This window comes from Cucumis melo, chromosome 11 (assembly GCF_025177605.1).
Source record: "Cucumis melo cultivar AY chromosome 11, USDA_Cmelo_AY_1.0, whole genome shotgun sequence".
In the NCBI taxonomy this organism is placed as follows: domain Eukaryota; kingdom Viridiplantae; phylum Streptophyta; class Magnoliopsida; order Cucurbitales; family Cucurbitaceae; genus Cucumis; species Cucumis melo.
The window spans coordinates 31,921,020-31,948,869 of NC_066867.1; the positions used below are offsets into that span (position 1 = coordinate 31,921,020).

Sequence of the window (27,850 nt, forward strand, 5' to 3'; positions counted from 1 at the left end):
ATAGAGATTAAGTCGTAAAAAATAACCTAACTCATCTGTAAAAGTTTTTGCAAAAATAATAATGAACATTATTGGATTAGAGGAAAAATGAATGTTACATAAATTTGAAACAAAAATAATGAATTGAAACAACAATTCTTTGCAACATTGTTTTAGCCAAACATAACTACACCTTCCCAAGAGTGCAACTTATATGTAAAGGTCTCCAAATTTTATTGGATTATAGGAATAATGAATGTTACAAAACTTTATTGTCCTCAACATGATAAATGAAGCCAAGCCTATAATAATAATAATGTTAGAGCCACAAAAGCCTCAACATTATACAAAACCATAATCTAGAAAAATGATAAATAACTTGTTACAATGTCGTACAGCCTTCACTCAACATCTAGTTACTCCTCCAAATGATTCACTTTCCTTGGGCCTATTTTTGTTAGTTGCATTATAATGTCAATTAAAATCCTGATAGAAGTGATAGATCTACTATGCCACTTGGAAGATCAGCAATTCTTTTAAGAAGAGCGAGCCGATTTTTACGGATTTTTTCATCTTCCTGCAACGAACGAAGGAGAAAGAATTATGGACGATAATCGAAGATAGCAATTAGAGAAAACAAGGAAACATGATACTTTTTCGGACATTATTGGTTATGCGTTTATATGCTTCCAATGAACAGATTTACACATTATTTGACTACTTCTCAGACTAGAACTGATATCTAACAATGTATAAACATTTGAAGATTTCAGAATTTGAGTGTACATAGATACACACACACACACACACCAAGACATGGGATTAAAGGAACCAAAAAATGTAATAAAAATATTTTAGTTCTGAAATAGTGACAGAAGATTGCTGAGATTTGATGTTTTTCTTAATTAAATTTCACTTTGTTGTTTTCTAAGTTACTTAAATTAATTGTTAGGTTTACTTTTTAGTTAATGTTTTAACTTGATGTTAGGTCTAAGATTTCAACTTTTTGTTCCTGAGTTTTCTTTTAGTTTTAAGAGTTTCTATGTTTAATGTTGTTTTGAATTGTAAGTCCGTGGTCGTTCACTTCTATACCTATTTTGTACATCACATTTTGAGTACCATATTTTTTATTGTTATCACCATCATTTTCTACTTCGATAAGAAGTTTATTGATCCATTGGATGAGAGATTTATTGCTTCTGCAACATTATTTTTTCTATCGATTTCATTTTCTCAACAAAACTGAAAATACGAATACAAATACAAGTTGCAACTATAAGCTTGATTAGAGGCAAGGGCAACGTACCACCATTACAAAGACATGCTCAAAGAAATCTTCAAGTGGTTGAATGAGCTTTGAAGATATTTCAAAGAATTCATCAACCTCAATGCCTGGATCAAATGAGAAATAAAATCAATTTAACCACTACCTCAAACCATAGTTGTGCATAAAGAAAGATGTAGAATTGGCAAGAAATTGCAACTAATGAAGAGAATATACCAGGGTGAACTTCATTTTTAATTGACAAAAACGTATTCCATAAAGCTCTTTCTTCATTCGATTCGAAGGCAGCCTCATCAATCTTAAGAGAGAATAGCAAGTAAGAAGAGAAGTATTTGAGAAAATATAATCATTTTAAAGCAGTTATAAAAAGAGCAGAAGGAAGAAACTTGGGAGGAAGGAAAATCTCAGTTATAATCAAAAGAAAGAGAAACTAAAAATATGTTTTGTAGAAACATGAGCTACGTTAAATAATAAGTATAATAATGTTTATAAAAAACCAAAAACAGAAGGGGAAAAAAAAAAGCTTTAAAAAGTACTCCAAATGTGGCTAAAGACCTTGACGTAGTTTTAAAAAGTATTTCAAATCCGACAAAGGCACAAAATAACGTTCATTCTAAGTTCAACATATGAACCAGCCACCCAGGTTGATAAATCAGGACAAACTTAAAACTTTCAAACATAATGATTTTCCTCATCAACAAAAAATTGTAATTGGGTTACCTCAATTGCATTATCAACATCCTTCCCAGAAATGATTCTTGTTGGACGAGCATATGCCTCTATAATCTTTGGGAAGAGATCGCCTTTTGACATAGCATTCATCTAAAATCATACCATAAGAGAACAATATTTAAACAAGAAAAAATATTTATGAAGAAACAGAGAAGATTATTGAGACTATCACAGTAACCATCGAGCATTAAACAATTGTTAAATCAAATTTTCTGCTTAAAAGTGATAAAAAAGAAGGAAAAAAAAAAAAACTGTGAAAGACACTCTAGATTATGTGTCTCGCAAATGCCAAATTTTTTTGAGAAGTGTAGCTGATAGCCATGTTAACTAAATTAAAGTTGTTTATGCTCCATAAGATCCTTCAATATTGAATCGGAATCCTATCATTCAAAGAAACGGATTGTTTGTTTATATTTTGATTTGACCCTATAATTGTGTAATTAAATAAGGTAGAAAGATCAGACAACGGAATCCTTTGAGAAGGCTATTACAAGTGTAATAAAAATTCATAAAAACAATTTGCAGTATAATACCAAAGAATACAAGAACGAATATTATACTTTATGAGCAGTCTTTGCTGCCAGACAAGGAAAATTTGAACGCTCTGCAAGAACTGAACGAACTATTTCTGGATTCAAACCCTTATCAACCTGCAAACAATATCATAAAAGAAACAAGTTATTGCTTACCAGTATATGAAAATGTTCAATTAACGTGTCATCAAACTGGTAATTAGATTTAAAAGAATACAAAAGGGGATTCACAACATGCTTAACTTGTAACTAACATATAACTCGCAATAAATTAGGCTATTTAACCTGAACTTGAAATTATCACTTCCTAGAGCAAGAGCATCATTTAAGTTCAGTCAGGCGACTTGAGCAGAAAATGAAAGGAGAAATAGAATAACCAAAAGTGGGCATTTAACCCTAAGCGTAGTATCACTTGAAATAGAAACCCTAATGTCATCAAGAAACCTACTTCAATACCATTTAGTATAACAAAAAGTGAGTGAGGTTCAAAGGAAACCCTCTTGTTCCGTTTGGGAGCTCTAAAATGAATAATGTACAGTTAAAATAACAGAAAAGAAAAATGACTAATGGACGCATGCAACTAACATCATTAGATGTTGAAAGAAAAAAGAACTAAATTGAGGTCCAAAAAGACTATTGAACTGAAACCAGTATCATCAAGTATCAGTACATGAATTTTACTCTATTGACAACGATAAGTAGAGCAGGAAATCGAATTGTCTACTCATAGTCTCGAGATTCTTTCATTTGAAGATCATACATACCAGAAATTGTTCAAGCCTTCGTGTAACAAATAGATTCACCTGAGAAGGAAAAGATTTAGCAATATGATAAAGAATCATGACGCATATATAATTACAGTAAGACTAGTCATGTTTGATCTAAGCGTTTATATTATTCGTACTGCACAAACTGTAAAACTTCTACATATAGGAAAACCAGCACCAATAGGAGTATGTTAAAAGAAATTAACGTACTTTGATACAATTTTCACAGACTAAAATGTAAAACTCTCTTACATTATCAATGACGTCGGTATCAACTTTAACGGGTTGGTTATCAGCTGCAAGTCTGAGTGCTCGCCCTAGATCAAGATTTTTATCCTTCTCCACCAATATTTGGACCTACAAAGAGCGTTACCAAATAACTTAGCCCACTGCAATTGTTGGCTCTTATGAGTATTTTAAAATTACTTACAAGGCCATAAGACATTCTCCGCAAGCCAAATGGATCACTTGTAGAACTAGGCTGGCAGCCAACAGCAAATAAGCCAACAAGGCTATCTAATCTGCAGAGCTTATATAAATAGAGAACCTTCAGGTAGACCATTCTAGCAGAATAAACAATTATACGTTGTATCTCTTTTAACAAGTAATGGAACTTTCTATTGATATCATAAAAAGAGACCAATGCTCAAAGGATTTAAACTTCAAATGGAACTGAGAAATATTAAAAGAACATACATAAAAATAAATTAAAAGACAAAATAAAAGAGAAACAATAAAAGCTTTCCGATTAAAACTTGCCTTGGGAAAGGCCCAAATAAGATTAAAAAGAGAAGTTAATAATTTCAAAATTCAATAAAAAGCCTCCCCAATTCATTTAGTAAGTTAATAATTTACAAATTCAAGTAAACTATTAACTAAATTTAAAATATTGTTTCATTAAACTCTGTTGATCTAAAGATACCTCATATGAAACTGAATAATAGATAATTATGAATAGATGATCTTTTTAAAGGAAATAATAAAGTGTAAATTGAGTATTTAAAATTTCAAAGAAAAGTGGGAAAAAAAAACTAAACCCTAATTTCTATTTAATGTTGTAAATCGTTTATCATGCATAAATTTGATATGTAATCATCTACAGACATACACATATAAGATAAGTTCACAGACATTCAATGCAATAAATTACGAAGATACTAAAAAGTGAAATTTAGATGGACTTTGAGCTCTAGTTTGACCTGTCAGCAACAGCCAAAACTATCCCAACATCACTCTTTGGAAGGATATCTCCAGAAAACCTGGGAAGTGTGATCTCAAACAAGGCGTCTGCTATCTGGAAAAATCACAAAAAGAGTGAACCCAAGTCAAAATCATAATTGGAATAGAAAAAATATTTATAGCGTATTTGACAGAGTTATACTAGAAAATATCATTCTCAAAGATATAGTGGTTAATTGTTAAACTTACTAGATAATTTGGTATGCCGCTAGAGTACTTATGTATGTAAAAAACCGTATCATGATGAATAGCAAGATAATGGAAATTTTAAAAAATTAGAGCCTTCATAAGAGATTGTGTAGAGTTTTAATTTAGGAGTATTTTTCAGTTTAAAAAAGTAATGGCTTCTAGGTGCCCCAATCTTAAAAAATTTGATAGCCCTTTGTGAGAGATTGGGTAGAGAAATATCTAAGATTATTCCTCAGCTTCTCCTTAATCTTTTTATTTGAAAAAACAATAGCTTCAGGGTGCCTCACTTCAACACTATTTTTGGCAACCATGTCTAGGTATGCTTTTAATAACACTGGACAGCTAACTGTTGCAATCTGTCGGCTACCCCTATCTGCACTTTTTTTTTTTGAACAAGTCACAACTTTCCATTGAAGCTTCCCTATCTGCATTGTGCAGCAAGCAGTAGCTATCTCCTCCCACCAACTTCGATTGTCTATGTATAAACTCTTAACTATAGAAAGAACCTGCAGTATCTGACAATTTATGGGGAGATAAAATGAATAACACCAAGTACCTGCTCTGAAAAACCTTCACGCAAAGCATAATGTCGTGCCATTATTCCTGCAAGTGAAGTAAATTCTGTGACAACAGCAGTAGCAAGATCTGACATGGCAAGGGAAGCAGCTTCCAGTGTAATTTGAAGCAAATCTTGACTAATTCCCATTGCGAGGCTCAGATTCACAACCATAGCTTCCATACGTGTCATCTTGTCAAGCATTGATCCTAGCTTTTCCTGTTTGAAAAAACTTGGGCTATCAAAAGTAGCACAAGCATAAAGCTAAAAACAATCTTGAACAATTTTGTAATGGAATTTTTGGTAAGTGACCCAAAAGTGTCAACAATTATTACTAATGACAGATTCGGATGAGATTCTCAGTTTCATATCAACAGTTTCCCCACATAAAAACACCAATGACACCAATCATACATTTTTTTTAAACGGAGACAAGCTTCTTTATCGATAAAATCTCAAAATACAAGAGAATTATACAATGAGAATAATCGAGAAGCATAGAGAGAGAGAAGTAGATAGGATCACGAGGTGCACCCGGACATCTCAACTAGGTTAACACCCCATAGCAACATCATCATATCCCAAAGAAAAACCAAAGACCATATAAGACACCAATCATACATGATACTAAGTTAAGAACTCACATGAAACAGAATACCACTCAGTTGATTTCTAAACTGAGAAAACCTTTTACTCGTATCTGTCTCATAGAAGAACTTGGCATCTTCATAGCGAGCTCTGAAAAAGTAATAGATGATCATAAGTAGTAGATGATGTATAAGGGGAAAAAATGTGTTCTAGAGAACATTTTTTTATGAACACAGAAGAGAAGTAAAGGAGCCTTCGATGACAATATTTAATTTTAAGAAACATGACAATATTTAATTTTAAGAAACAATTTTTAATTGAAATAAATTCACTTTTCATCTTTAACACAATTTGTTAAATTACAGTTTGTCAGAGTATTACATCTTCTATATATGTTAAAATCAATTCAACCATAGAAACTTTAACTCCGTGAACTAGTTTCTCCAGTCATATATTGGCATATAAAATGCATAACTAATAAAAATTGTGTGGCAAAATTTGTGCTAAGTTTTAAGTAATTAGCACATTTATATAAACTTCATTCATAGTGGATAAAAATAGCTTCAGACATTTCAAAAAATTATTCTATTGTTTTTCAGTCAATAACCAAAATTAACCTTCAACTAGTAAAATGAGAGAAGAAAGAGTTTATCCTTGCCTACTTTTTGAAAATTAAAAAATTTCATGAAATTACTGATTGCATTATCATCTGATGCATTTACTGATTATTTATCAGTGATAGTTTATGTACATCTCATTACAACTTGAAGTAATCAGGACTTTATGCATAAAAAATTACCGAAGGACTGCTTCATTTCCTTTCCTTACAACTTTGTCATCAATTTCCCCATTTGCTACCTAAGAGAAAGATCCAAACCAAAAATGAATTAACAAGATCCAAACCAAAAATAATGAGATCTATGCAATGACAAAGTGACTCTCACAGCAATGAAGTATGGCATCAGCTTTCCATCAGCATTTCTAATCGAAAAATATTTCTGATGCTTCTGCATAACCTGATAGACAACTTAAAAAAATGAAACATAACGGCTAAACCAGCATAAACTGATAATAATAGCAGACATGAAAGAGAAGGATAGTAAAGAGAGATAACTAAATTTATTGTGAAAAAAGTTACCAATATAGAATAAATTTCCATGACCAAGAATTGCTTTATGTAGAGAAACAATAAATTAACAAAAAATAGTATAAATTTCTGATACCAAAAGAAAAAGGAGTGCTAGATGATATATTATAATCTTAAATCACTTATTGACTCAAAAGTTTAAGTTGATCAATGAAGGTAACTTTAATATCATATCTTCTAACATTACTTCTCACTTGGAGGCTTGAAGTATATGGAAGACCCAACAAGTGGAAATCAATATTAAATGAAGAGGAAATAAGAATAACATCGTATGGGTTTGAACACATGACCTCTTGAACCACCTGCTTTGATACCATTTTAAATCAAGGATTGACCCAAATGCTTAAGTTGATGGGTGAAGGTAAATTAATATTATATGATTTAAAAAGGGGAATCTATGAGAAACAAGCCATATATTTTGGAAGGAAAATTACATAGCTACACAGGTCAATTTCTAAAAAAATAGGACATAGATTCACTTGGTTTTTCATGAAGTATATTTTGCTTTTATGTTAAATTTATATATTTTTATCTATAAAGAAGTATCAATCTATCAATATAGACACGTATTTTAAGTGAACCAGAACATCAATCCTGAGGAGAATACTCTTCACTCTCTCACTATATTAAAACTAAAATCATACATTTGCGGTTTTGCCTGGTTGAAAATTGTACCACACCCCTCCTTATTTTAACCATTAAAATTCAAGTGCTTACGAATATTTTATCCCATTAGAATTTCTATCCTATCAAATTTGTATAATTCATAACCACTATAAAGATTGTCGATCAAATTATACCGTCTATTACAAAAATCTTACCATTGTTAGAAGATCATCTGGAAGCTCCAAGAAGGAATCGTTGAACTTTCCAAGTATTGAAACAGGTGTCTCAACAAGATTTACGACCTAAGACATTATTTTACTCGTTAATGACATTGTTAGAAGCATGAAATCAAGAACTTCACAATTACACTACCTCATCAAGCAAGTCCTCATGAATAACAGTTTTCCCTTTGATGCTTTGTGCCAATATGGAAGACTGATCCAAGATTTTTCTTTTCCGGTCCTGAGAAAGCAAATACTTATGTTTCCCATTTGAAAACATTAGTCTCATCCATCATATCAATGTAGAGACTTGTTTCCATTTAAAAGTAATAATAATAATAATACTAAAGCAAGTAGTCATTTAACTCCTAAAAAAACACACATAAAATGAACTAATGAAGGATAAGATTTAAGTCCCGAAATAGGAGAACATTTAAAACACATTTAATACTTGCAGTGCTGCTTAAACAACAATGTGTGGACAAAAACTTTAAATGACTACAAAATTATATTTATCATTTGCATCATGTAACTTCGTATTTCTGGTGAAAGAGTAAACTAGCTAACTGTAACTAACGAATGCTTTCGCAGCCATACAATAGAATTCTTAATCCCACCTCAACTTCAAGATCAATTTTAGCATCCTTCATTGCCACCATAAACGATTCTGCACTGTCTACCTGTGACATGATCCAAAGCCACAATCAAATACTACAAAAACAAGAAAACTCAACCCAAAAGTAGCCAATAAGTTAGGGTAAATTTAATTGTGTCAATACTTCAGAATTCTCACTCGCTTGTGGGATTGAAAATGTATAAAAGACCCAACAAGTGAAAATAAATATTAATTGAAAAGAAAATGCATTAGAGTTTAAAATATAAGACTTACTCTAATGCTACTAAATTCAAAAGCTTAAGTTGATGGGTTATGGTAAATTTAATTATAAGTAAGCAACATACTAAAACATTGATTGAATAGTTAATGGAAGGTGCAAATAGCCCATGAAACCTGGCATTTTCTTTTTTTTGTTCCACTTATCGAAGAGCAAATGAAAGGGACCTATCCCATGAAAAGCTGGTCTGTTGATCAAATAACATTTGGTAATTAGACATCAAGTAAGATATATACCATCCCAATTAAGAAAACGAACCCAAGCCTTTGAATTAAGATTTTTATTAAACTAGTGGGTTCTTTTTCAAATACTGACAAGATTTCCATTAAGAAGAATGAGAAGAATTACATCCAAAACTGGGGAAAAAAAACTCTTGAAAATCATAGTGACAATAACGAATCCAAACCTTTAAATTAAGAGGCTTCTGGATTATTTTTTTTAAATAATAACAAAAGCTCTCAACTCTCATTAAGAAGAACCAAAAGAATTACATCAAAAAGTGGGCAAAGATTAACCCCTTCGAAAATTGAAGTTGCGCAAAGGAATCCAAGCCTTAGGATTAAGATGCTTATGAAATTATAAGGTAGAAATTCCAATAAAATTAATTACAGAACAAAGAATTACTCAGTTGAGGCTTGGAATTTGTACACTAAAGAAATATACTCACTCACGGAGTGTTCTTAAGATGGGTTTTTAATAGATTAATCATTATTTTGTTACTATTTAATAATTATCGAGATCAGGCTTTATGCCATTTGGGCTCAGAGTTGACTGGATTTAGGATAATTCAAAGTCTTGTTCCTTTTACAGATGGAATATCTATGGGGAATAACAAATTGTTGAGTTTTTACAATAAAACTACTTACCTCAACAATAGCCGTCGAAGTGTTACGGAGACCATAGGATATGTTCCCACTAGACAAAAAAATTGTGATGTCAGTGTCTAGGCATATTGATAAGAAAATACGTAAAATAAATAACAAATAGGTAGACGTAACCTCACAACAAATGTACGTGGAAGCCACTAATTAAATGTTGGAATTAAAAGTATAACAATTAGGAGAATTTTTACGTAATTCCTTGGTCCCAGTAAGTTCTTAATTGACAGTGCACATTTCTAATTTTAAAAAATATATATGGGATTAAGAGGATTTCCCCAAAACTTTATCATTCTTACCATTTTGTCAAGATATAAACCAGAGTTCAAGATAAAAACGAATTGATATCAGTAGCTACATGTTGAGCTTTATGAATAAGAAATTAATATATGAGCCCACATGTGAAGAAAGAACCTCGGCTTAACCTACGAGCTAGAACTAGTGGCCATTTAATAATCACCGTATATTTGTCCAACTCCACCTAGCTACATAAATCTATGGCCATATACTTGGAAAACAATTTTCTCATGCGCAAGTCCACATTTCACAAGTAGATATCAAAGATGCTGGGACGCAGGAAGAAATCAAATATCACCTTAAAACACCAGCATATGAAAATGGAACAATTACATCTCCATGGAGGGCCAAAATCCAACGAATAGGCCTACTAAACACGACCTGCAGATCAACAGAAAAGGGCAGTGACGTAGCAGCAAAAAGAAAACAGAGAATGGAACCAAAATGCAAGTCCCACCATTAGGTCAACTGAAATATGCTTTCTGTCAATACCTGAGAATTCCACCTCATTGACTTTGGAAAGGATATTTTAGCTATAATGCCAGGTAAATTTTCGGAAAAAATCTAGAACAAAATAAAAGATACATTAGAGTAAAATTTGATTAGCCTATAAACACAACAACAGTTCTAATATATTGCAAGTAATATTCAACATCACGTACCAAAGGATCAATACCATCAGGATCAATTACAATGGGAATTTTATAAAACCGAGGACTACAATGACAAACCATAACTTACTCATACTCACATTAACTATTAATATAATTTAAACATTTTAAATTCACTGAAAAATGAATCATCTTAAATTTTGGTTACAAAATTATTGATACTTCCCATAAAAGCAGTTCTAAATGATAAACAATTCGCATAAAATACTGAGGGTAACATGTCATATGAACACTTATTTTCCATTTCGACATCATTGTATTTTGAGCATTAGACTCTTTTCATTATGCTAATGAAAGGTCTTGTTCAAATATCAATGAAAAGTTCTTATTGAAAAAAAGGCAGATAGGTGTTAAATATAAAAAAGAAAGGGTGGAAAGAGAAAAAGGACATTAGAACCTCTAAAGCATGCCGAGAAGACTCCATTACACTAGCATATAGATATTCTGTCTTTCCTGAAACATGAAGAAAGACTCTCAGGAACCATTATAACATCAAGAACTTGAGACGAAAGAATATGTACTTTGCAGTATACTTTCAGCCTTTAGTGAAGAATGCATTCTTTTGTGGAGACATGAGGAAGCTACATATCCATGACCAAATCTTTTTTAAATCCGTAAGTGTTCAGATCAGCTTACACACGTCTGACCCTACAACATTTGGATGTCAAGGAAACTCGCAAGAAATTAATTTCTACATAGGACATGGACCCATTACCTCTTAGTCATTTACTTAAATTGTTTTCCTTTTTACCACTAGATCAACCCATGATGGTTATCCTTTGACCAGATTTAAGGAGAATAGGAAAAGGCAAGGTTTGTTGCTTAACATTTTCTTCATGGTTTGGAGTAGTCACTCAAGGTTCAGTTTGTTAAAATAAGGGGCATAAAGAACAACCTACAGCACAGATCCCATCCCGTTCAAGTACAATCACACCACAAAATTCTGTTTGAAATCATTATATGAGCTATTACCTGAGAGCTTTGTATAAACAAATCAAACTTGATGATCAACTAACAAAATGTATGAGTTGATAGAAGCTATTTGTATGTTTTTATAAATATGAAGTGTACTTCACTCTACATAGAAAACCTTTTATCCTCAAGCCCTGATCTCTCGGAAAAAAATAAAAATAAAATCTTATTTGCTTGTGAATATTGAATGAGTTAGAGCAGTTTTTTTCTATCAAATACATGTCCAGGTTGAACTAAACACGCAATTAAAAAAAACTGGGGGATGTAATAAACAAACCATCTGACTACAAAAGATATTTTTGTTTTTATCTACTTCAAAAGCAAAGTAACTTTTGAGTTTTGAACTTTAAATGAAACTGTGTAGTTTTAATACCAATCTTTGGAGACTTACCATCGATCTTGCTGTACAACGATTCACGTGAGATAGAGTATCTGCGGCAAAAGCCTTCAACAGCCTATCACAAAATACATATTCTCATAAGCTACATGAGTGAAAATAAGATATTTCAACAAGAAATGGAACAAATATCATTTTGATGTAGGCTTGTATCATCCAATAAATAACTTTTTAAGAAATCAAAACTTGAAACTATGGACTTGGATTCACCCACTAACATAAGGGGAATGATAAGTAAAAGAGAAAAATACGTTTTTGGTCCTTAGGTTTTAGGTTTAGTTTCTATTTGATCCCTATGTTTCAAAATCTAACACTTTTGTCCCTAAAATCAATAATGCTCAATTTTAAACTTTTAGTCCTCAAGGAAACAGAACTGTTGGGGACTTAACGGAAGGTTGACTAGGATGATGACTAGATTAGTTGTAAACAAAAATATATTGACGATGTGGCTATTTCAATATTGGTAGGGCAAAGATCGTTTTTTTTTTTAAATAAATAAAAGACAACCAAGATTCAAATATGGTTTGACGATGTGTTTCACAAGCATGAAATCAAGCTACCAGAAAGTTTAGTAGCTTGAGTCTTTAAACAACCAGTAACCCGCAGCTCGAATAATTTGACCGTTGCAGTTGAGCTCCCTATAAAAGCTCCTCCTCCCTCCAAAATTAAATAACATTCAGAGGTACTTATTCAAAGAATTCTATCTTCATCTTGGTTTTACACCATTGATCTTCAGTTTCTCGATTTGGGAGGGAATGGTTTAGTGGGGGAGATTCCGAATTCTGTTGCAAATCCCACTTCATTATAGTTTTTAACTTTGGCATCTAATAAATTGAGTGGGGAAATTCCTGAAAAATTGTTAACATCAAGACGAACCAGTTCTCGCAGGAAAATCTGAAATAGTAGAGTTACAAGTATGTTTGATGTAAAATGCATTTTATTTTTCCTCCAGAAAGCATCAATAGTATCTGTAACTTACTCTACAATACTACTCAAGTTTCTTTTTTTTTTTTTTTTAACAAGAAACAAGCAACTTCATTGAGATAATGATATGAGACTAAAGCTACTCAAGTAATTAAGTGTCGCCATGAAAATAAATGGATAATCTTGAGTTCCAAAATATCCAAATGATGATGAGAAGTCCTTCACCTTTGTAGGATTTCCTTGGTCATCAAAAGCTTTTGAAACAGGGGGTCCTCTGACCTCGAACTCTTTCTCTACTTGTTTAGAACACAGACTCTCAACTGTGACCTAGAAAGGTTGAAAATTTTATTACGAACATTTAAAATTTGAAAATAATAAAATACTATGAATTTGGGAGCAATAAGTATGTCTCATCAAGCATATACATATTATGTTCCAACAATACAACGAAAGCAGTAACATACAATCAATTTCTTACATTTACAGAATACTTACAAATTTACAATGATGGGGAGAAAAAAAAAGGCTTGGAGATATTACAACGGCAAACCAAACCCAGTTCAAAGCTTCCACCCTTTAAAGTGTTTTCATTTGGAACTTAACTACATTAAAATAATTAAGATGGCATATTAAACTAATATAAAATTTAACAATTGATTAAACAAAACTAAATATTTCATAAACTTAAGATTTACAAATCTGTAACTCAATTCTAGGCTTTGTAAACCAGCTCTCCAAAGATAGACTTTCTAATCCAAGCTTCCTAAACCTACACCCCAAACACAGTTCTCTTAAATCCAAACTACCTAAACCCAACTTAATCTCCCAATCTAAACATTCTCAGGCTTAACATTTCAAACTTGTGCACCAAATTGTCCTAAACTAACAAAGGACTAATACGCTCTGAACACGCTAAAAATTCAATTTTCTAATTTTGGACATGGCTTGAACACAACTTGGAAAATATTTAACCAAAAATTATGGGGGAAAAAGTAGACATCTTATAAACTAAATCCTTATATATTATTAATCATAAAGTATAAGGCTAACATCTTCTTCCTCCAGTCCAGCCAACTAAATCTTTCTATATCCTTTAAGATTTCAATAAATGACTTCACTTTGTACTTTTTTGTGTGAAGCATATTTTATTTTTAAGTTACACAACACGTTTTGTTTATTGAGAAGTATTGATATATGATATATGGATGTGTTTTATAATTTTTTTTTTTAAATTGTCCCCAATATATCTATGCCGTACTTTTATCAGAAATCAGCATGTCAATGAGACTACTTCATGTTGTGTTTGTGTTTCTTAGCTCAATATATACTATAACAGACATAATGTATATTGAAAGTTGAGAATGAAGATATTGGTTTTTTTTTCTTTTCTAGAGAAGCAACGGTCCAGGTTCTAGGGGACTACTTCCTAACATAAAGGATAAACATGAGCTCCACAATACAAAAAATTATGGGAAACAACAATTAAATAATTTGGAGTGCTGCCTCCCAATTGGCAATGAGTGCATCTATCCCATAAAAAGTGTGACGTCTTTTGTTTATTTATTTTTCTAACGTGGGGTCTCAACATGTCCCCTCAAGATGGGTGCCTCTTTGGGTTCACCATTCATTTGGATTGGATTTCATTCTTTTTTTTCCAGAAATCCTTTTGGGCTTGATGATCTTTGATACGATTTAGATAAGATGGGTTCCATCTAAAAATCAATTGGCAATGAGATAAGTAGCTCATTTATCTAATTAAAGAGTGTGAGGTCCTCTAATTTTTCTGATGTGGAATCCTCGAGATAACTTCCTAAAGGGAGAATTGATCGACAAAAATAACAATCACTGAAAGAAAAAACCAACTAAAAGCTCACTAAAATGGAAAACTAACAAACCACAAAACAAAAACTAAAAAACCTAACCAAAAGCGCCAAGAAAACCCCACGTCACCCCACAAACAGAAGAAATTAACTAAATGCTGTTTAAAGAGAATTCCAATCCTTCCTCATCTCATGGTAGGTTAGAGTAAATTCAAATCGAGGACAAAGGAAAAGAGAAGGTATATAATTAAGCATTTTGGATCGTTTTTAATAAGGAAATTAGATTAAGAGACCTCTTCTCATTTTTGGGCACATAAAGAAGATGTGGGCCACCATCGTTTTAACCCAACCAAATAAATTTACAAAAGCAATCTACAAGGTAACCACTTCACAATTATCACAAAAGATCAACAAAGCATTTTCTACATGCAAACAAAGGGATGAAGTTATTGCTATACCACTAGCCGGCGAGGTGTGCCAAAAGCTTGCACTTTGCCATGGCTTAACCTATGCTTTTCAAGCAACTGCAACATATATGTTTTGAGCTGCAATAAAAACTCATACATGATCAACATCAACAAGCAGAGAAATAAAATAATGCTTGTTAACAGCAACATTATAGTAACTCTTTGTATAACTCTCTTGTACATTGAGTTCTTATTATTAATAAAGAAGTTTGTCTCTGTTTCAAAAAAAATATATATTATAGTAATGATAGTCATTTCCCTGACCACGACAATAAGAGGAAGAATACTTTCTGGAGAACTAATATGTTACAGAAGGAAAAGGAAATTGCCAGAACACACGTCAAGCACAGCGACTTTAATTACTCTTGTAGTAAATTTTTCCTTTCCATTTCTAACTTTCTAACAGCCCTTTTCAAATGATCCTAATAATAGAAGTAGAACCATGCCACACTCAATTTGTAAATAAAGATTAATATAGTAATTTATAAATTGAGTGTGGCATGGTTCTTTTCATTTGCTACCTATAGGAAGGTTTTGTGTAATCTTCAGCGAATACACTAGTTCTGTAATCTGCTAGGATCCTTTTCTATCTCTTGCCTCGTATCATTTAATGTTTCAAAAAGAAAGACAAATAATAAATAATTCCATACTTGTTGGCTTGCATCCACAACATCTTTAGGTGGTATTTCTTCGGTTCCAATTTCAAAAACAAACAACCTCACATCTTCATGCACCTGTCACAAATAAGAGATGATATCTTGATAAAAGTAAAATGTACAGGTAATAATAACTTGTATTTTAGAAATTGTAAAATAAATAATCAAAACACGATGCATGATTTGAGCAGCTTAATTGGATAACAGGCCAAATTGAAATGGATAACTCTGGAGCACCAGTTTCCTCTTCTTCCCAAAAGCTTATATGAACTTTTCTCCAACTCCTTTTCAAAAATCCATAGAACTTTACCTTCCGAGGATTGAGTTTTTAACTTCCCTTTAAGAGATCATTGCCCAAACCCCATAAAGCTTCTCTCGACATTTGACTTGCTTCTTTCATTCTGTTTCTTATTTGGTGAACAATGGAAAAGATATGTTATTTTTTGGGAGCCGAACTGGATGGATGATTCTGCTGTCTTAAATATTTTCATCTTTGTCTGCATTCTATACTTGCTCCCATTACAGTTGGGTTCACTCTTTTACCTTGGATGGGCCATTTTACCTTTTCAAGAAATTTGTATGATAGGGAAGTCATTAGCCTTTGTCTTTAAAAACCCTTCTTGGCATTCTCTACTTTCTCTGGAGAAAGGACCTAGTGTCTAGATCCACTAGCCACCAAGCATCGGTGCCTTTCTTTCTAATGTTTACTTAAAAAAAAAGAGAAAGAAAGAAAAGAAAACAAGACTTCTCATTGGTAATTCCTTTTTCTTAATGTCTTGGCTAGCTCATGCATGTCTCAACCATTCTCCTAAGACAGTGACCTATCTAATTATGGTAAAATTTAGTTTCACAAATCAAAGTTCTTACAAAGGTTCACATCTTTGCCCGTGGCGCAGTTCATTGGACAAAGAAAAAGTATAAAATTTTGATGTCATTTTTCTACTACTTTTTCAAAATCTTTTGGTGAATCTAACTATTTTTAATCTTATAAGTTCAGGCGTCACACTGTTGGTTGCAATACATAGGACTTATTATCCGCTAATTTTTTGTTCATATTTTTTCACTTTAGTAAATTTTAATATCTTTTAATACTTAAGCTACAGCTTAAGAAAAAAGGTAAATGACAGAAATACATAGACTTAGATCCTGAAAGGTAAGATAGAAATTTAATTTCACCCCAAGACATCAGTTAGATTTTTTTTTAATAAAATACAAACTTATAATTAATAAAATGAAAAGATATGGCAATGTTCAAATGAAAGATGCCACTTAAACAACAAATACAACAATTAAAAGGCTTTTTCAATATCAAACAGATCTAATCCTACCATGCACGAAAAAACCTCACACATATGTTGTCTGTAGTGGTATTATTAGCAATAGTGATAACGAACTAAATCATTAACATATATATATATTAACCTTTTTGACTGCTGCATCCAGAAGTTCTTTAGGACATACAAGATCAACAGGATCAGAAACAACACCAAGTGGATGACCTAGGGATTCTCGGGTTTTCAGCCACAGTTGCGCACACTGCCGAGCTAAACTGATGGAATGAAATTAATTTCAGCACATAAAGAAGTCTAAACTAATTACTTGGTTAATGAATATTGCAACTGTACAATGAAAAGTACGAGAAACATGAAACTGAAAAGAAGAATTTCAAGTAATCATCTTTTCAAAATCAAAACTAAAGAAATACCAAGAAGCTGAAAGAAACGCAGACAGTGAGGCAATCTACTCACTATCAAAGAGGAACGCCCTAATTTAAGAGTTTTACCATGTTTGGGAACAAAGAGATAACAATATTGAAAAAGTAAACATAAATATATAGAAGCATGAAGTATTCAAAATAGATCAGAATGATAAATGGGCTAATAAAACTGATATGATGTTGGAGCCAGCTTTCAGGAGAAATACCATTCATTTATGAAAAGGAAACGGAAAAATTGTTCAAGGATGAAAGGGGGGCTTGTGTCCCCTAGGTTACTTTAGCTTTGCCTTTGGTAATATGTATTCCTTACATTCCAACAATATAGCAAATCGTGGATGTTTTAACTAAGGGACCTCCAAAGTTACTATTCGATAAATTAATTAACAAGCTGACATAGGATGATATCTTCAAACCAACTTGAGAAGGAGTGTTGGTTTTTTTTTTTTTTTTGTGGTAATTAATAATATATATTATTTATTGTATTTTTTTAAGGAAACAAAATTGTCATGAGCGTTTCTTCTAGAGATCTACTTTTCTCAACAAAAATATGACAAAAATAATAATTTCTCAATTTTCAGTAGCCCTTCCCTCTAAATTTTCCATAACGTGTCAGCATCAAAATAAAATTAACCAATAAGAACAAATGCCGGGAAAAAGAAAAAGAAAAATCTTCATCATAAGTTGCATTAAGTCTATATCTTAAGAAGAAAGAAAATGAAGACAGAAAAATTAAAGCTATTGCTCTAACCTTCGCATTCGACCAAAATAACGAGCACGCTCGGTTACTCCAATGAAGCCTCTTGAGTCCAATATGTTGAAAGCATGAGATGCCTTCAAAACCTGATCATACCTATTATGTTGCATGCCATTTGCTAGTCAAAAAATAATTATACAGGTAATAATATTTTAAAAGAAACTTTTCAAAAAAGAATTGAGCATCCATATACAATTAATGGAAGAAACATACGCAGGGATTGCTAATCCTAAAGCAAGCAACGAATGAGCTTCTTCCTCAAAGATGTCGAAATGTTTCTGAACTTGGTGAACGTTGGCATGTTCTAAATAATATGCACTCATTTCCTTCCTGAAATAGAGGGAAAGACATACAATAACAATCACTGAACCTCTTACCCCTAATACTCATCACTAAACCTTAAAGTTTAAGTTAGGGTCGCATTAAATTTACTATTTTATTAATCCTATGCGAAAAAGGAATAGATAAACTAGAATAAAGAAACCTTGATCGCGTGTGAATAAAGATCAAAGTCACTCCCACAAATCAAAATTATTTTTATTTAGCTACTTTTTTTGTTTGAAACGGAAATGGATCTCTTTATTAATAGATAAAAAGAGATATGAGCTCTACAAGAGGGTTATACAAGAGAAATAGGGATCAGTAGTCGACCCAGACATCTCAACTAGGTTGATACCGTCTTAGCGACCACACCATATCTAGAAGAAAAAAGCAAAAATGGAAAATATTTATTCACCTACTTGTGCTTTCATTTCTGTTAATCCAAACTCCAAATAGTTGGCTATCAAGAATTATATGATGATTTTTTTAATAAGAAACAAACATTTCATTGATAAAATGAAATAAGGGAAAACCCCAAGCAACTTAAGGTGATTACAAAAAGAGAGCAAATTGGCAACTAAAGACCAATAAGCTAAAGAATTATATGATGATAAATCCAAGTAAATCATTCAAAGAGACAAAATTTTTAAGAAAATAATAAGATGAAAAATAAAAGAAAGGGACAAGTATCAAAATTAAACAAAATGCCTCTAGTTCTATGGAGAATTTTTCACATACATACATATATATATAAAATAAGATAATAAAGAAATAAATAAACTCAAATAAGAGATTCATTTACTCGTTCTCCAAGAACAGCTCCCCGTAAGTGATTCCATCAGCATACTGAATTTTCTTAAAATGATTAACACCCTGCACAGGTTACATTGAGGAAAACTCAATGAAGTTGGAGAAACAGCGCAAAACTAGAATATCACATGAAAATATGAATCTATGCCGAAAAAATAAAAATAAAAATTACAGCGTTGTCCAAAGCCACTTCTTGACTGTATTTTCAAAAATCTTTCAACCTTTCATTCTTCCAAACATAACTCCTCCAAAAGTATCTCCTTAATATCATGAGGAAGAAAAATATCTCATTTTCACAATCACTTCTTCAAACAAATACAATTTCATTTCTTGCCAAAAATATACATATTAGGGGAAAAGAAAAAAGAAGGAAGACAGCCACTTTTTAAGAAAATGCCCATTGCCCAAGCCAAGGATGGGTGTTAAGAAACTTGACCCCAGGGTCCACAAGCCAACTAGCAGGCCAACAATGAAAAAACTAATTGTTCAAAGAATAAAGATTCAAAAAAACAATAATACAGAGTCGAGCAACAACAGTGAAAAACAAAATCTTTTCGTGTAGAATTCAGAAGTGTTAGGCCTTATCAACGACAAAGAATAAAGAATCAAGACACACTATAAAAGGCGGGAGGCTTTTGAAAGTTTAGAAATGAGAATATGCTGATAATAGGAGAATGTAAAAGGGAAAATTTTAAATTGCATACTGTTCATCTTCTTTTCCACTAAAATGTAAAAACTAAGCAATTTCAATTTGTTCTTTTATTTCAAACAGCTTTCTTCAAATAAAACTTCAAATTCCCACTCACACAAGAATAATGATAATTAAACTCTTGTATACCCATAGTTATCATGTTTTATTAAACTCAAAATATTTTTACAAGGCCAGCAAAGACACCATATCACCTGCAGTAACATGAGAATACGTTCAAGACCATAAGTGATTTCAACAGATACAGGCAATAGTTGTTGACTTCCAGCCTGAAAATAGAGAGAGATCAATAAAGCAGGTAAGATATATAACTGAATCTATGCAACGAATTTCAAATCTTAAAAACAGTAAATTTCCCTCAAACAGGAAGAAACAATATCCAATCATATGATAGCCACTTCCAACAAAGGAAAAATAGTTTTCAACATATGAAGTGAATTTTGCTACACTAGTTTCTTCCACATTTGCATTGCGTATCATGCTCACACATAGCTGCATTTGTGGAATTCACCTAAACTGTTAAACAACACTGAATATACTTATCACTTATCAGAAACAAATGACCAGGTAGTTATACCTGCTGAAAGTAAGTGAATTGTGTAATCTCCATCCCATCCATCCAGATTTCCCATCCCAATCCCCAAGCACCAAGTACCTGAAAGAGCAGTCCAGATCAAAAAAATGAATTTAATAAGTGTGAAGTACCCAGTCAAAATATATGTATTTATTTATTAAAAGAATTTTTCTTAGTTTCTCAACTCCCTCAACTTTCAAGGAATGACTCTTGACATCACCATTTTATCAACATTGTTGCAACACACATTTAAAATAAAAAAACAAGATGAATCAAACACAAATGGAAAACCCAGTTTGGAGTTGTCAAGATACTTTTGTTGAGGAGACTCCAGAGGTTTACTTTGCAGAAGATTTTGATACTTTATTTGAGAAGGGTGAAAATGTTCAAGTAAAACTGTCACCCATAATTCCTGCTAAGTTCTCTGCTTTGATTGAAAAATGTGGTTTTCAGATGAAATCAATTCCTCCTTATTTAGGAAATTGGTAAAAGTAGAACATTTTTTGTTTTCGTCTTCAAAAGTAGCACATTTTTTAAAACTCGTAAAACTGTTTTTCTTAATCAATCTTGGACGAGATCAACCACCAAGATTTCCCTAAAATATTAAGATTTTCCAACTTATCAATTGTTTTGGGTTCCCCCAGTGTATCTCGGTAGACAATTAGACCGAGATTCTACCATGTTTCAAATCTTTCCAAATCTTTTTTTTTATCTTTTCAAAAAAATTATTCAAACCTTCTCAAATATTCCACCAAATCTTAACTAATTTTTTCTACTTTTGACAATTTCCCCAACTATTTCTCGTAAATTACCATTTTTCCTTTTCCTAATTCCCTCGCTTTATTCTCACAATTGAATTTGCAATAAAGAATGAAACCCAGAAGAAGAATATTGTTTTCAAGTGTAATCAATTCAATCTTATCATAACTTGGAACGCTGAGAATTTGGGAAAGAGGAAAAGAAGAAAGAAGTATGAGAAACAATACCGTTGATGAGAGGTGAAAGAATTGATTGGGCAGAAGCAAGAAAGAAAAGGAGTGATGGCGTTTGTTGTGGCTGAGTAATGTGAAAGAAGATTTTGGGTTGAAGAAGAGAAGAATTAGAAAAAGGAAAAATGGTAATTTACCAGGGAAATTGGCAATAGTAGCAAAAATTAGTTAAGGTTTGGTGGAAGATTTGTGAAGGCTTGAATAACTTTTTTGAAAAGAAAAGAAAATTAAATAAGATTTGGGAAGATTTGAAAAATGGTAAAATCTCGGCCTAATTGTCTACCGAGATGCACCAGGAAAACCCAAAACAATCGATAAGTTAAAAAATTTTAATATTTTAGGAAAATCTCAGCGGTCGATCTCGCCCGAAATTGACAAAAAAACAGTTTTACAAATTTTAAATAACTGTGTTACTTTTGAAAATGAAAACAAAAAATGTGCTACTTTTGTCAATTTCCCTCCTTATTCTCCTTCAGTTAAAGCATAGCTCGGTGGTTTTGTCAAGGAATTCTACTACTTTTGTAGACTTCTCATGTTTATGCGCCTAAGCATTCCTGCTACTTATGAAGTTACAGTTTTCTCCTAATAGTTGTAAATTTGGAAGCGACAATTTAGAAGTTGGTTTGGTTTGTAATTGGACCCCTCGCACTTTCGGCCTTATTGGACTTCTCACCTCATTTGCTCACTGGAATTTTGTTGACTTTGACTTTATAGATTTTGTGCTTTCTAGTTTTGGTTTCATTGATGGAGTTTGTGTTTTAAGTTTTAACTTTTAAGTATTTGTCCGTTTCGAAAAGACTTTTAAGTGTTTGCCTTTTATTCTCTCGCCTCTTTGTATCTCATTAGTATTCTTCTCCTTTTGTTTTTTTCCTCTCGAAGGTATTGTATCTTTGAGCATTAGTCTATCTTCATTTTATCAATAAAAAGTTGTGTTTCCTTCTCAAAAAATTGTCAAAGCTGTGTAGATTTGAAACTTCTTAGTGATGTACAACAATAAAAGGAAGAAAATGATAGTATAACACATCCCTAGAAAAGAAAAAAAAGAAAAGGAAGAAAATGATGGGACAATATATGACAGATTACCGGACTCTCCCAATTGTCCTCTACAAAACGTATATCATGTGCAGCAACATCAATTCCTATGAATCATATAGAAGAGGCATATGGCATCAGCTGGCCGTATATTTCATTAATAACCCCCAAGAAGGTGAAGTTTTTTACTTAGCGTGAGTCAAAACAGCTAAACTAACTTGGGTTATCGACAAACTTTTCATGCATTAAACAGCTTCTTGTTTATGAGAATCATTTATAACATAAGAAAGCGTCTAGATGTGTAGAATCTTAAAAATATATGCACAAATACTTTCAACTTTGCAACAGCTGGATGAAAGGGTCTTGTGAATTTCCATTATACATGAGCAAATATGTTAATCAATTGAAATTCATCATAGTGGATCATTGTGTCCTACCTAAAGCAGAGAGACTTTGGATGAAAAGGTCTTGCGAATTTCCAGGATCAGGCTTCAAAATCACCTGTGATCACATATAACATAAAAGAAAAATAAATGAAAAGAGGGAAACCAAAGAAAAAAAGAAACAGTGAAATAGGCACATATAAGAACCCTTAATTTAAAAGGGACAAAAATAAACTGTTGTATATATGTATGTATGTATGTATGTATGTATGTATGTATGTATGTATGTATGTATGTATGTTTATTTAAGAAACCATGCTTTGTTGAGAGAAATGAGCAAATGCACCTGAAAAAAAGAGACAAACATAACAAAAAAGGGAGTTCAATCCTAACCATAAATGAACTTCAATCTAAAAGGACAAGGCCAATGTCATAATTACAAAAAGATCAAGTGACTGATGAGTGTCTCCAATAAGGAGGCTTTTTAAACTTAAACCTAGCTGCCTCTCAAACTTCCTCACCCAACGAACACAAAATTTTTTGTTGGATTGGTGCAAAAGTTTGAGCAACCTCCATGAACACCAAGCACAAATGCTTGAGCAAATAAATCTCCATGCAACCAAGAGCACTTAAGCAACCATGAATGCTCGGCCAAACAAACCTCCGGTAACACAATGCAAAAGGGCAAGCATATCTCCAGTGAACATGAAGGCAAAACGTGAGACTTTGGTAGAAGATGAAGACCTCTAATTATGGTCAAGACAACGACAGAAGCTTATGGCAAAAAGAAGACACTAGCACGAAAAGTCAGGTATTTAGGTGCCCAAGGTTTCTAGGGTTTACCAGTGCAACTTAGGTTTCCTAATATAGAAAAGAGGACTTATTACGCTACATATAAGAAAAGAATAATGACAGTAAAGACCACATAGTGACAACTAATGTTTATACATAAATAGTAGAAATTCTTACGGGAATTAATAGAGAGCTTGATAAATCATTCAACAATTCCAAAGTTCGATCATAAACTCAAATGTTACCTGAAATTGAGTGTGGCGTTGGAGTCTATTTGGATTTTCCCCATAGCGACTATCATCTGGCCGTATACTTGGCTCCACATATCTTCCATAAAAAAATTCCACAGTGACAATTAAAATTTTCTATTTCCAAAAGCAGCAAGAGCTTTTAGGTTCTCACAAATGTGACTGCTCAGTGATCACAAGCATAGACCATTTTTTCATTTTGATCAAGTGTCGAACTTAAAACGAAAAGAAAATGAAAAATACGAGGGGAATAAAAAAAACCAACCCCAACCAGAAGAAGCCAAACCTATAAGAAAATGACTTCTCTTTCTTTTAACCATCATGGTTTGGCTTAGCAGTAAAAAGGGAGACATAGTCTCAATAACTAACTAAGAGGTCATGGGTTCAATCCATGATGGCCACCTACGTAGGAATTAATTTCCTACGAGTTTCTTGACACCCAAATGTTGTAGGGTCAAGCGGGTTGTCCCGTGAGATTAGTCGAAGTGCCCGTAAGCTGGCCCAAACACTCACAGATATCAAAAAAGAGATATGGATCTTAACAAGGGCCCTCACATATGCCTTGGTTTCTCCAACCCTCTATACTTTGTTAGTCCTCCCCAACCAAATACCCTATAACACAGCATAAATCCCCATGATCCACATAAACCAACCCTTCTCGTGAAAAGAAAAGCTAGTGAAAACGGTACTCTTTAGCCATCAAACACTTCTTTTGATCTAGTCCCCAGAAGCCAAACTCCGCAAAGAAATTGTCACACATCAAACTAGCAAAAGTGCAACTCCCAAAAAAGCGGTCAAAGTCCTCAGTTGGGCCTCTAGAGAAGATGATGCAACAATATGAACCCATCAAACTAGACAAAATCCTCGGAAACTATCATGTTAGTTCTTCCATTGAGAAGTTGTCGGGTAAGAAACTTCACCTTCTTGTAAATTTGTACTTTTCACATGGAGAGAAACTTAACAATCGGAGGCAAAGGGATTCACCAAAGATAAACCATCCAAAATATTCGTACCAAATGAAGATACCCTCTCTGAGGATGAGAAACCCCCTCAACCATAGTGAGAAGGCTCATAAGGTTTATTGTTTTCCTATTGGTTAACAGATTACAAAACCAAAGATTGAGAAAATGCTATTCTCTGACGGAGAGAGATCAAAAACCACAAAATGATTTCACCTAGAAGAAATTGATACAAGTGAGGAAACATGGATCAAATAGGTCTATCTCCCAACCACTTATCTTCTCAAAAGTAGAGATCCGTACCATCACCCACGACACACTGAATAAACAACAACAAGAGAGAGAAGAGATAGGGAGAGGAAAGTCACTAAGCACAAAATATAGCTCTCCAAGGATGAGAAACTTTTTCATAGATCAAAGTCAACACGCGACAACTTAGTTTAGTTTAGGAGGATTTGCACTTTCTTTTGATGCACTTGTTTCTTGTCTCTAAAAAGTATCTTGAAACATTCAGAAACTGAGTCTAGAGAAACATACCCACACACCCCCCACCCTGAAAACACCACCCTTAGGCAGGGGCCATATTCTTAAAATGATCAAGACTCCTTTTACAACCTAACTTCATAACAAAAAAATGATAAAAGAAACAAACGATCCATGAATTTCTAATTATGCAATGAAGGAGACACCCAAAATGAGACGATACATAATGGAGCATTCTCTCCTGCAGATACACGTCAAAGAATACTTACGCAACATTCCAAGGTTCTGGACCAAGAACTCTTAAGAATGTCAAGGGATTCATGGTTCCTGCACCAACCTGAAGAGAAACTATTTAAAATAATGCAATATTACACCTCAAACCCTTATATCAAAAAAACTTCTGATCATAACAAAAAAAGAGAAAAAAAAACCTTAAGATAACATCGTTATGTCAACACCGAACTTACCTCTGTGTTACTGCATTGCATCACAGCACATCCAATAGAGGCCCAGTATTCCTGTGATATTATTGAAATAATCATCAAAAGAACTGTTCCATGTGATGATGATATTAAGAATAACCTTCAGATTAACCGTATTATCACCAAACGATGATAATTGAATCAGTACTATCATATGATATCATCACTGAACAAGTAAATAGACAAATTTGATCACAAAATGAATGTAATAGAGGTCCAATTCAAGGTGACCACATATCTAGGAATTAATTTCTTATAAATTTCCTTAACACCCAAATGTTGTAGGATTGGGTAAGTTATCCCGTGAAATTGGTCGACGTGTGTATAAGCTGACCCGGACACTCACGAATATAGAAAAAAAAAATGCAATAGACAAAGAAGAAAAATAGGCTACATTTAAAAAGTAAGAGAAGAAACGGACACTGTGAAGTCAAAGACTCCAACTACAACAATTTTGTGGCTTAACTAACCAATGACCCATAACCCATATATTCAACATATGATTATAAAATTTGCCCAAGGCAAATTAAAAGCCATTGATCATTTATTTGGAGCTTTGAGGACCTTATGAATGAATATAAGTTTTACTCCTTGTAAATATAGAATTCTAATTGTCAACGTAATAACTGGCAATATGATCTATCACTAATTGACTCTGAAAGTTGAATCTAAACTCTTGCTACATTCGTAAGTTCTGCATTGTGTTGCGATCAACAAATACTTTAGGCTGAATTATTATGTTTGCAACCGTCACTTTTTTCTTTTTGATAAAGTGTTCTCAAAATGAATTATAAGTTTAAATGCGATGCCCCATATTCAAACTTCAACCCCAATTCACAATCCACACCATCACACACATCTACAAAAACAACTAGATTACAAGCCAAATTTCCACTACCAAACATTGAGACAGTCCAATCAATAGGTACAAGCCTACACTTACCTTAAAAATAAACAAAACTCCTTATAGAACGTAATAACAACATGAGTCATACATTCATTACCCAAAAAGATACCCTTCATTCTTTAGCAGAAAAGTAAGAGAGAGAGAGAGAGAGAGAGAGAGAGAGAGAGAGAGAGAAATGAGCATCTGGGCATGAGGAAAATGACCTGGAGACGCTGAATTGCTTGCTGAAAAGTAAGAACCGAAGACTTGGAGCCATAAGTCTTGGAATCAGTGGAGGAATGGTGCAGAGTGGTGGAAGGAGTAATGGCAGAGGCATAAGTTTTGTTGAATTGACGGCGATAAGGGGATTTACAGAAGGTAGAAGAGAGCGGCTTCGGAGAGCGAATGGAAAGGAGATAAGTATGGTGTTTGAGGAAGGAGGAAAACAGGGGAAGAGCAAGAATGGCCATTGATATGGCTCAAGCTCTTGATTTTTTGTGTCTTCAAAGAGAAAAGCCTTAGCCGGTTTGGGAATTTAAGCGGGTTTTCTCCGCACAGAAATAATATAAAATAAAATCACTCGAAGGGTTTAATATTATTAGGTTTTATTTTAGGTAAATGTCTTGGAAATAATATATATTTGGAATTGACTCCTAAAATTTAAATTATAATGTGATATATTTTAGGTCAAATGTTATTATTTTTTTATGGATAATTGCAATAAATATCAATTTTAAAAATAATAATTTAGTATACAGCAATATTTCATAAAAATTGCAAATGTAATAAACTCTTATGTATCACTACCAAACTAATATTTTTAATATAATTTATCAGTGATGTACTCTTATTGATATACTTTGACATATTTTGCTACATTTGTAATATTTTTAA

General features: G+C 32.8%; 1 protein-coding gene across 3 annotated transcripts; it reads right to left on the reverse strand.

Moving 5' to 3' along the window:
- Positions 1–189: 189 nt before the first annotated feature.
- LOC103498820 (glycine--tRNA ligase, chloroplastic/mitochondrial 2) lies at positions 190–27,501 on the reverse strand. Of its 3 annotated transcripts, XM_008461575.3 has the most exons (36): positions 27,181–27,501; positions 26,056–26,106; positions 25,858–25,925; positions 24,144–24,225; positions 23,161–23,224; positions 22,775–22,830; positions 20,706–20,783; positions 20,323–20,397; positions 19,412–19,482; positions 18,502–18,618; positions 18,283–18,384; positions 17,240–17,366; positions 15,812–15,895; positions 15,153–15,239; positions 13,100–13,201; positions 11,945–12,008; positions 10,979–11,034; positions 10,403–10,474; positions 10,209–10,291; positions 9,602–9,650; positions 8,460–8,522; positions 7,994–8,083; positions 7,837–7,923; positions 6,813–6,884; positions 6,668–6,726; positions 5,925–6,018; positions 5,281–5,499; positions 4,496–4,590; positions 3,727–3,817; positions 3,549–3,653; positions 3,294–3,332; positions 2,557–2,646; positions 1,985–2,086; positions 1,481–1,562; positions 1,286–1,371; positions 190–556 (listed from the first exon to the last, which is right to left on the reverse strand). In XM_008461575.3, the coding sequence occupies exons 1-36, from the start codon at positions 27,424–27,426 to the stop codon at positions 458–460; spliced, it is 3,207 nt and encodes a 1,068-aa protein (XP_008459797.2). In that variant the 5' UTR covers positions 27,427–27,501; the 3' UTR covers positions 190–457. The 3 variants fall into 3 exon arrangements, with proteins under 3 accessions (XP_008459797.2, XP_050947979.1, XP_050947980.1); XM_051092022.1 differs by lacking the exon at positions 25,858–25,925 and having other exon boundaries at positions 27,181–27,279; XM_051092023.1 differs by lacking the exons at positions 22,775–22,830; positions 25,858–25,925 and having other exon boundaries at positions 27,181–27,279.
- Positions 27,502–27,850: the final 349 nt, after the last annotated feature.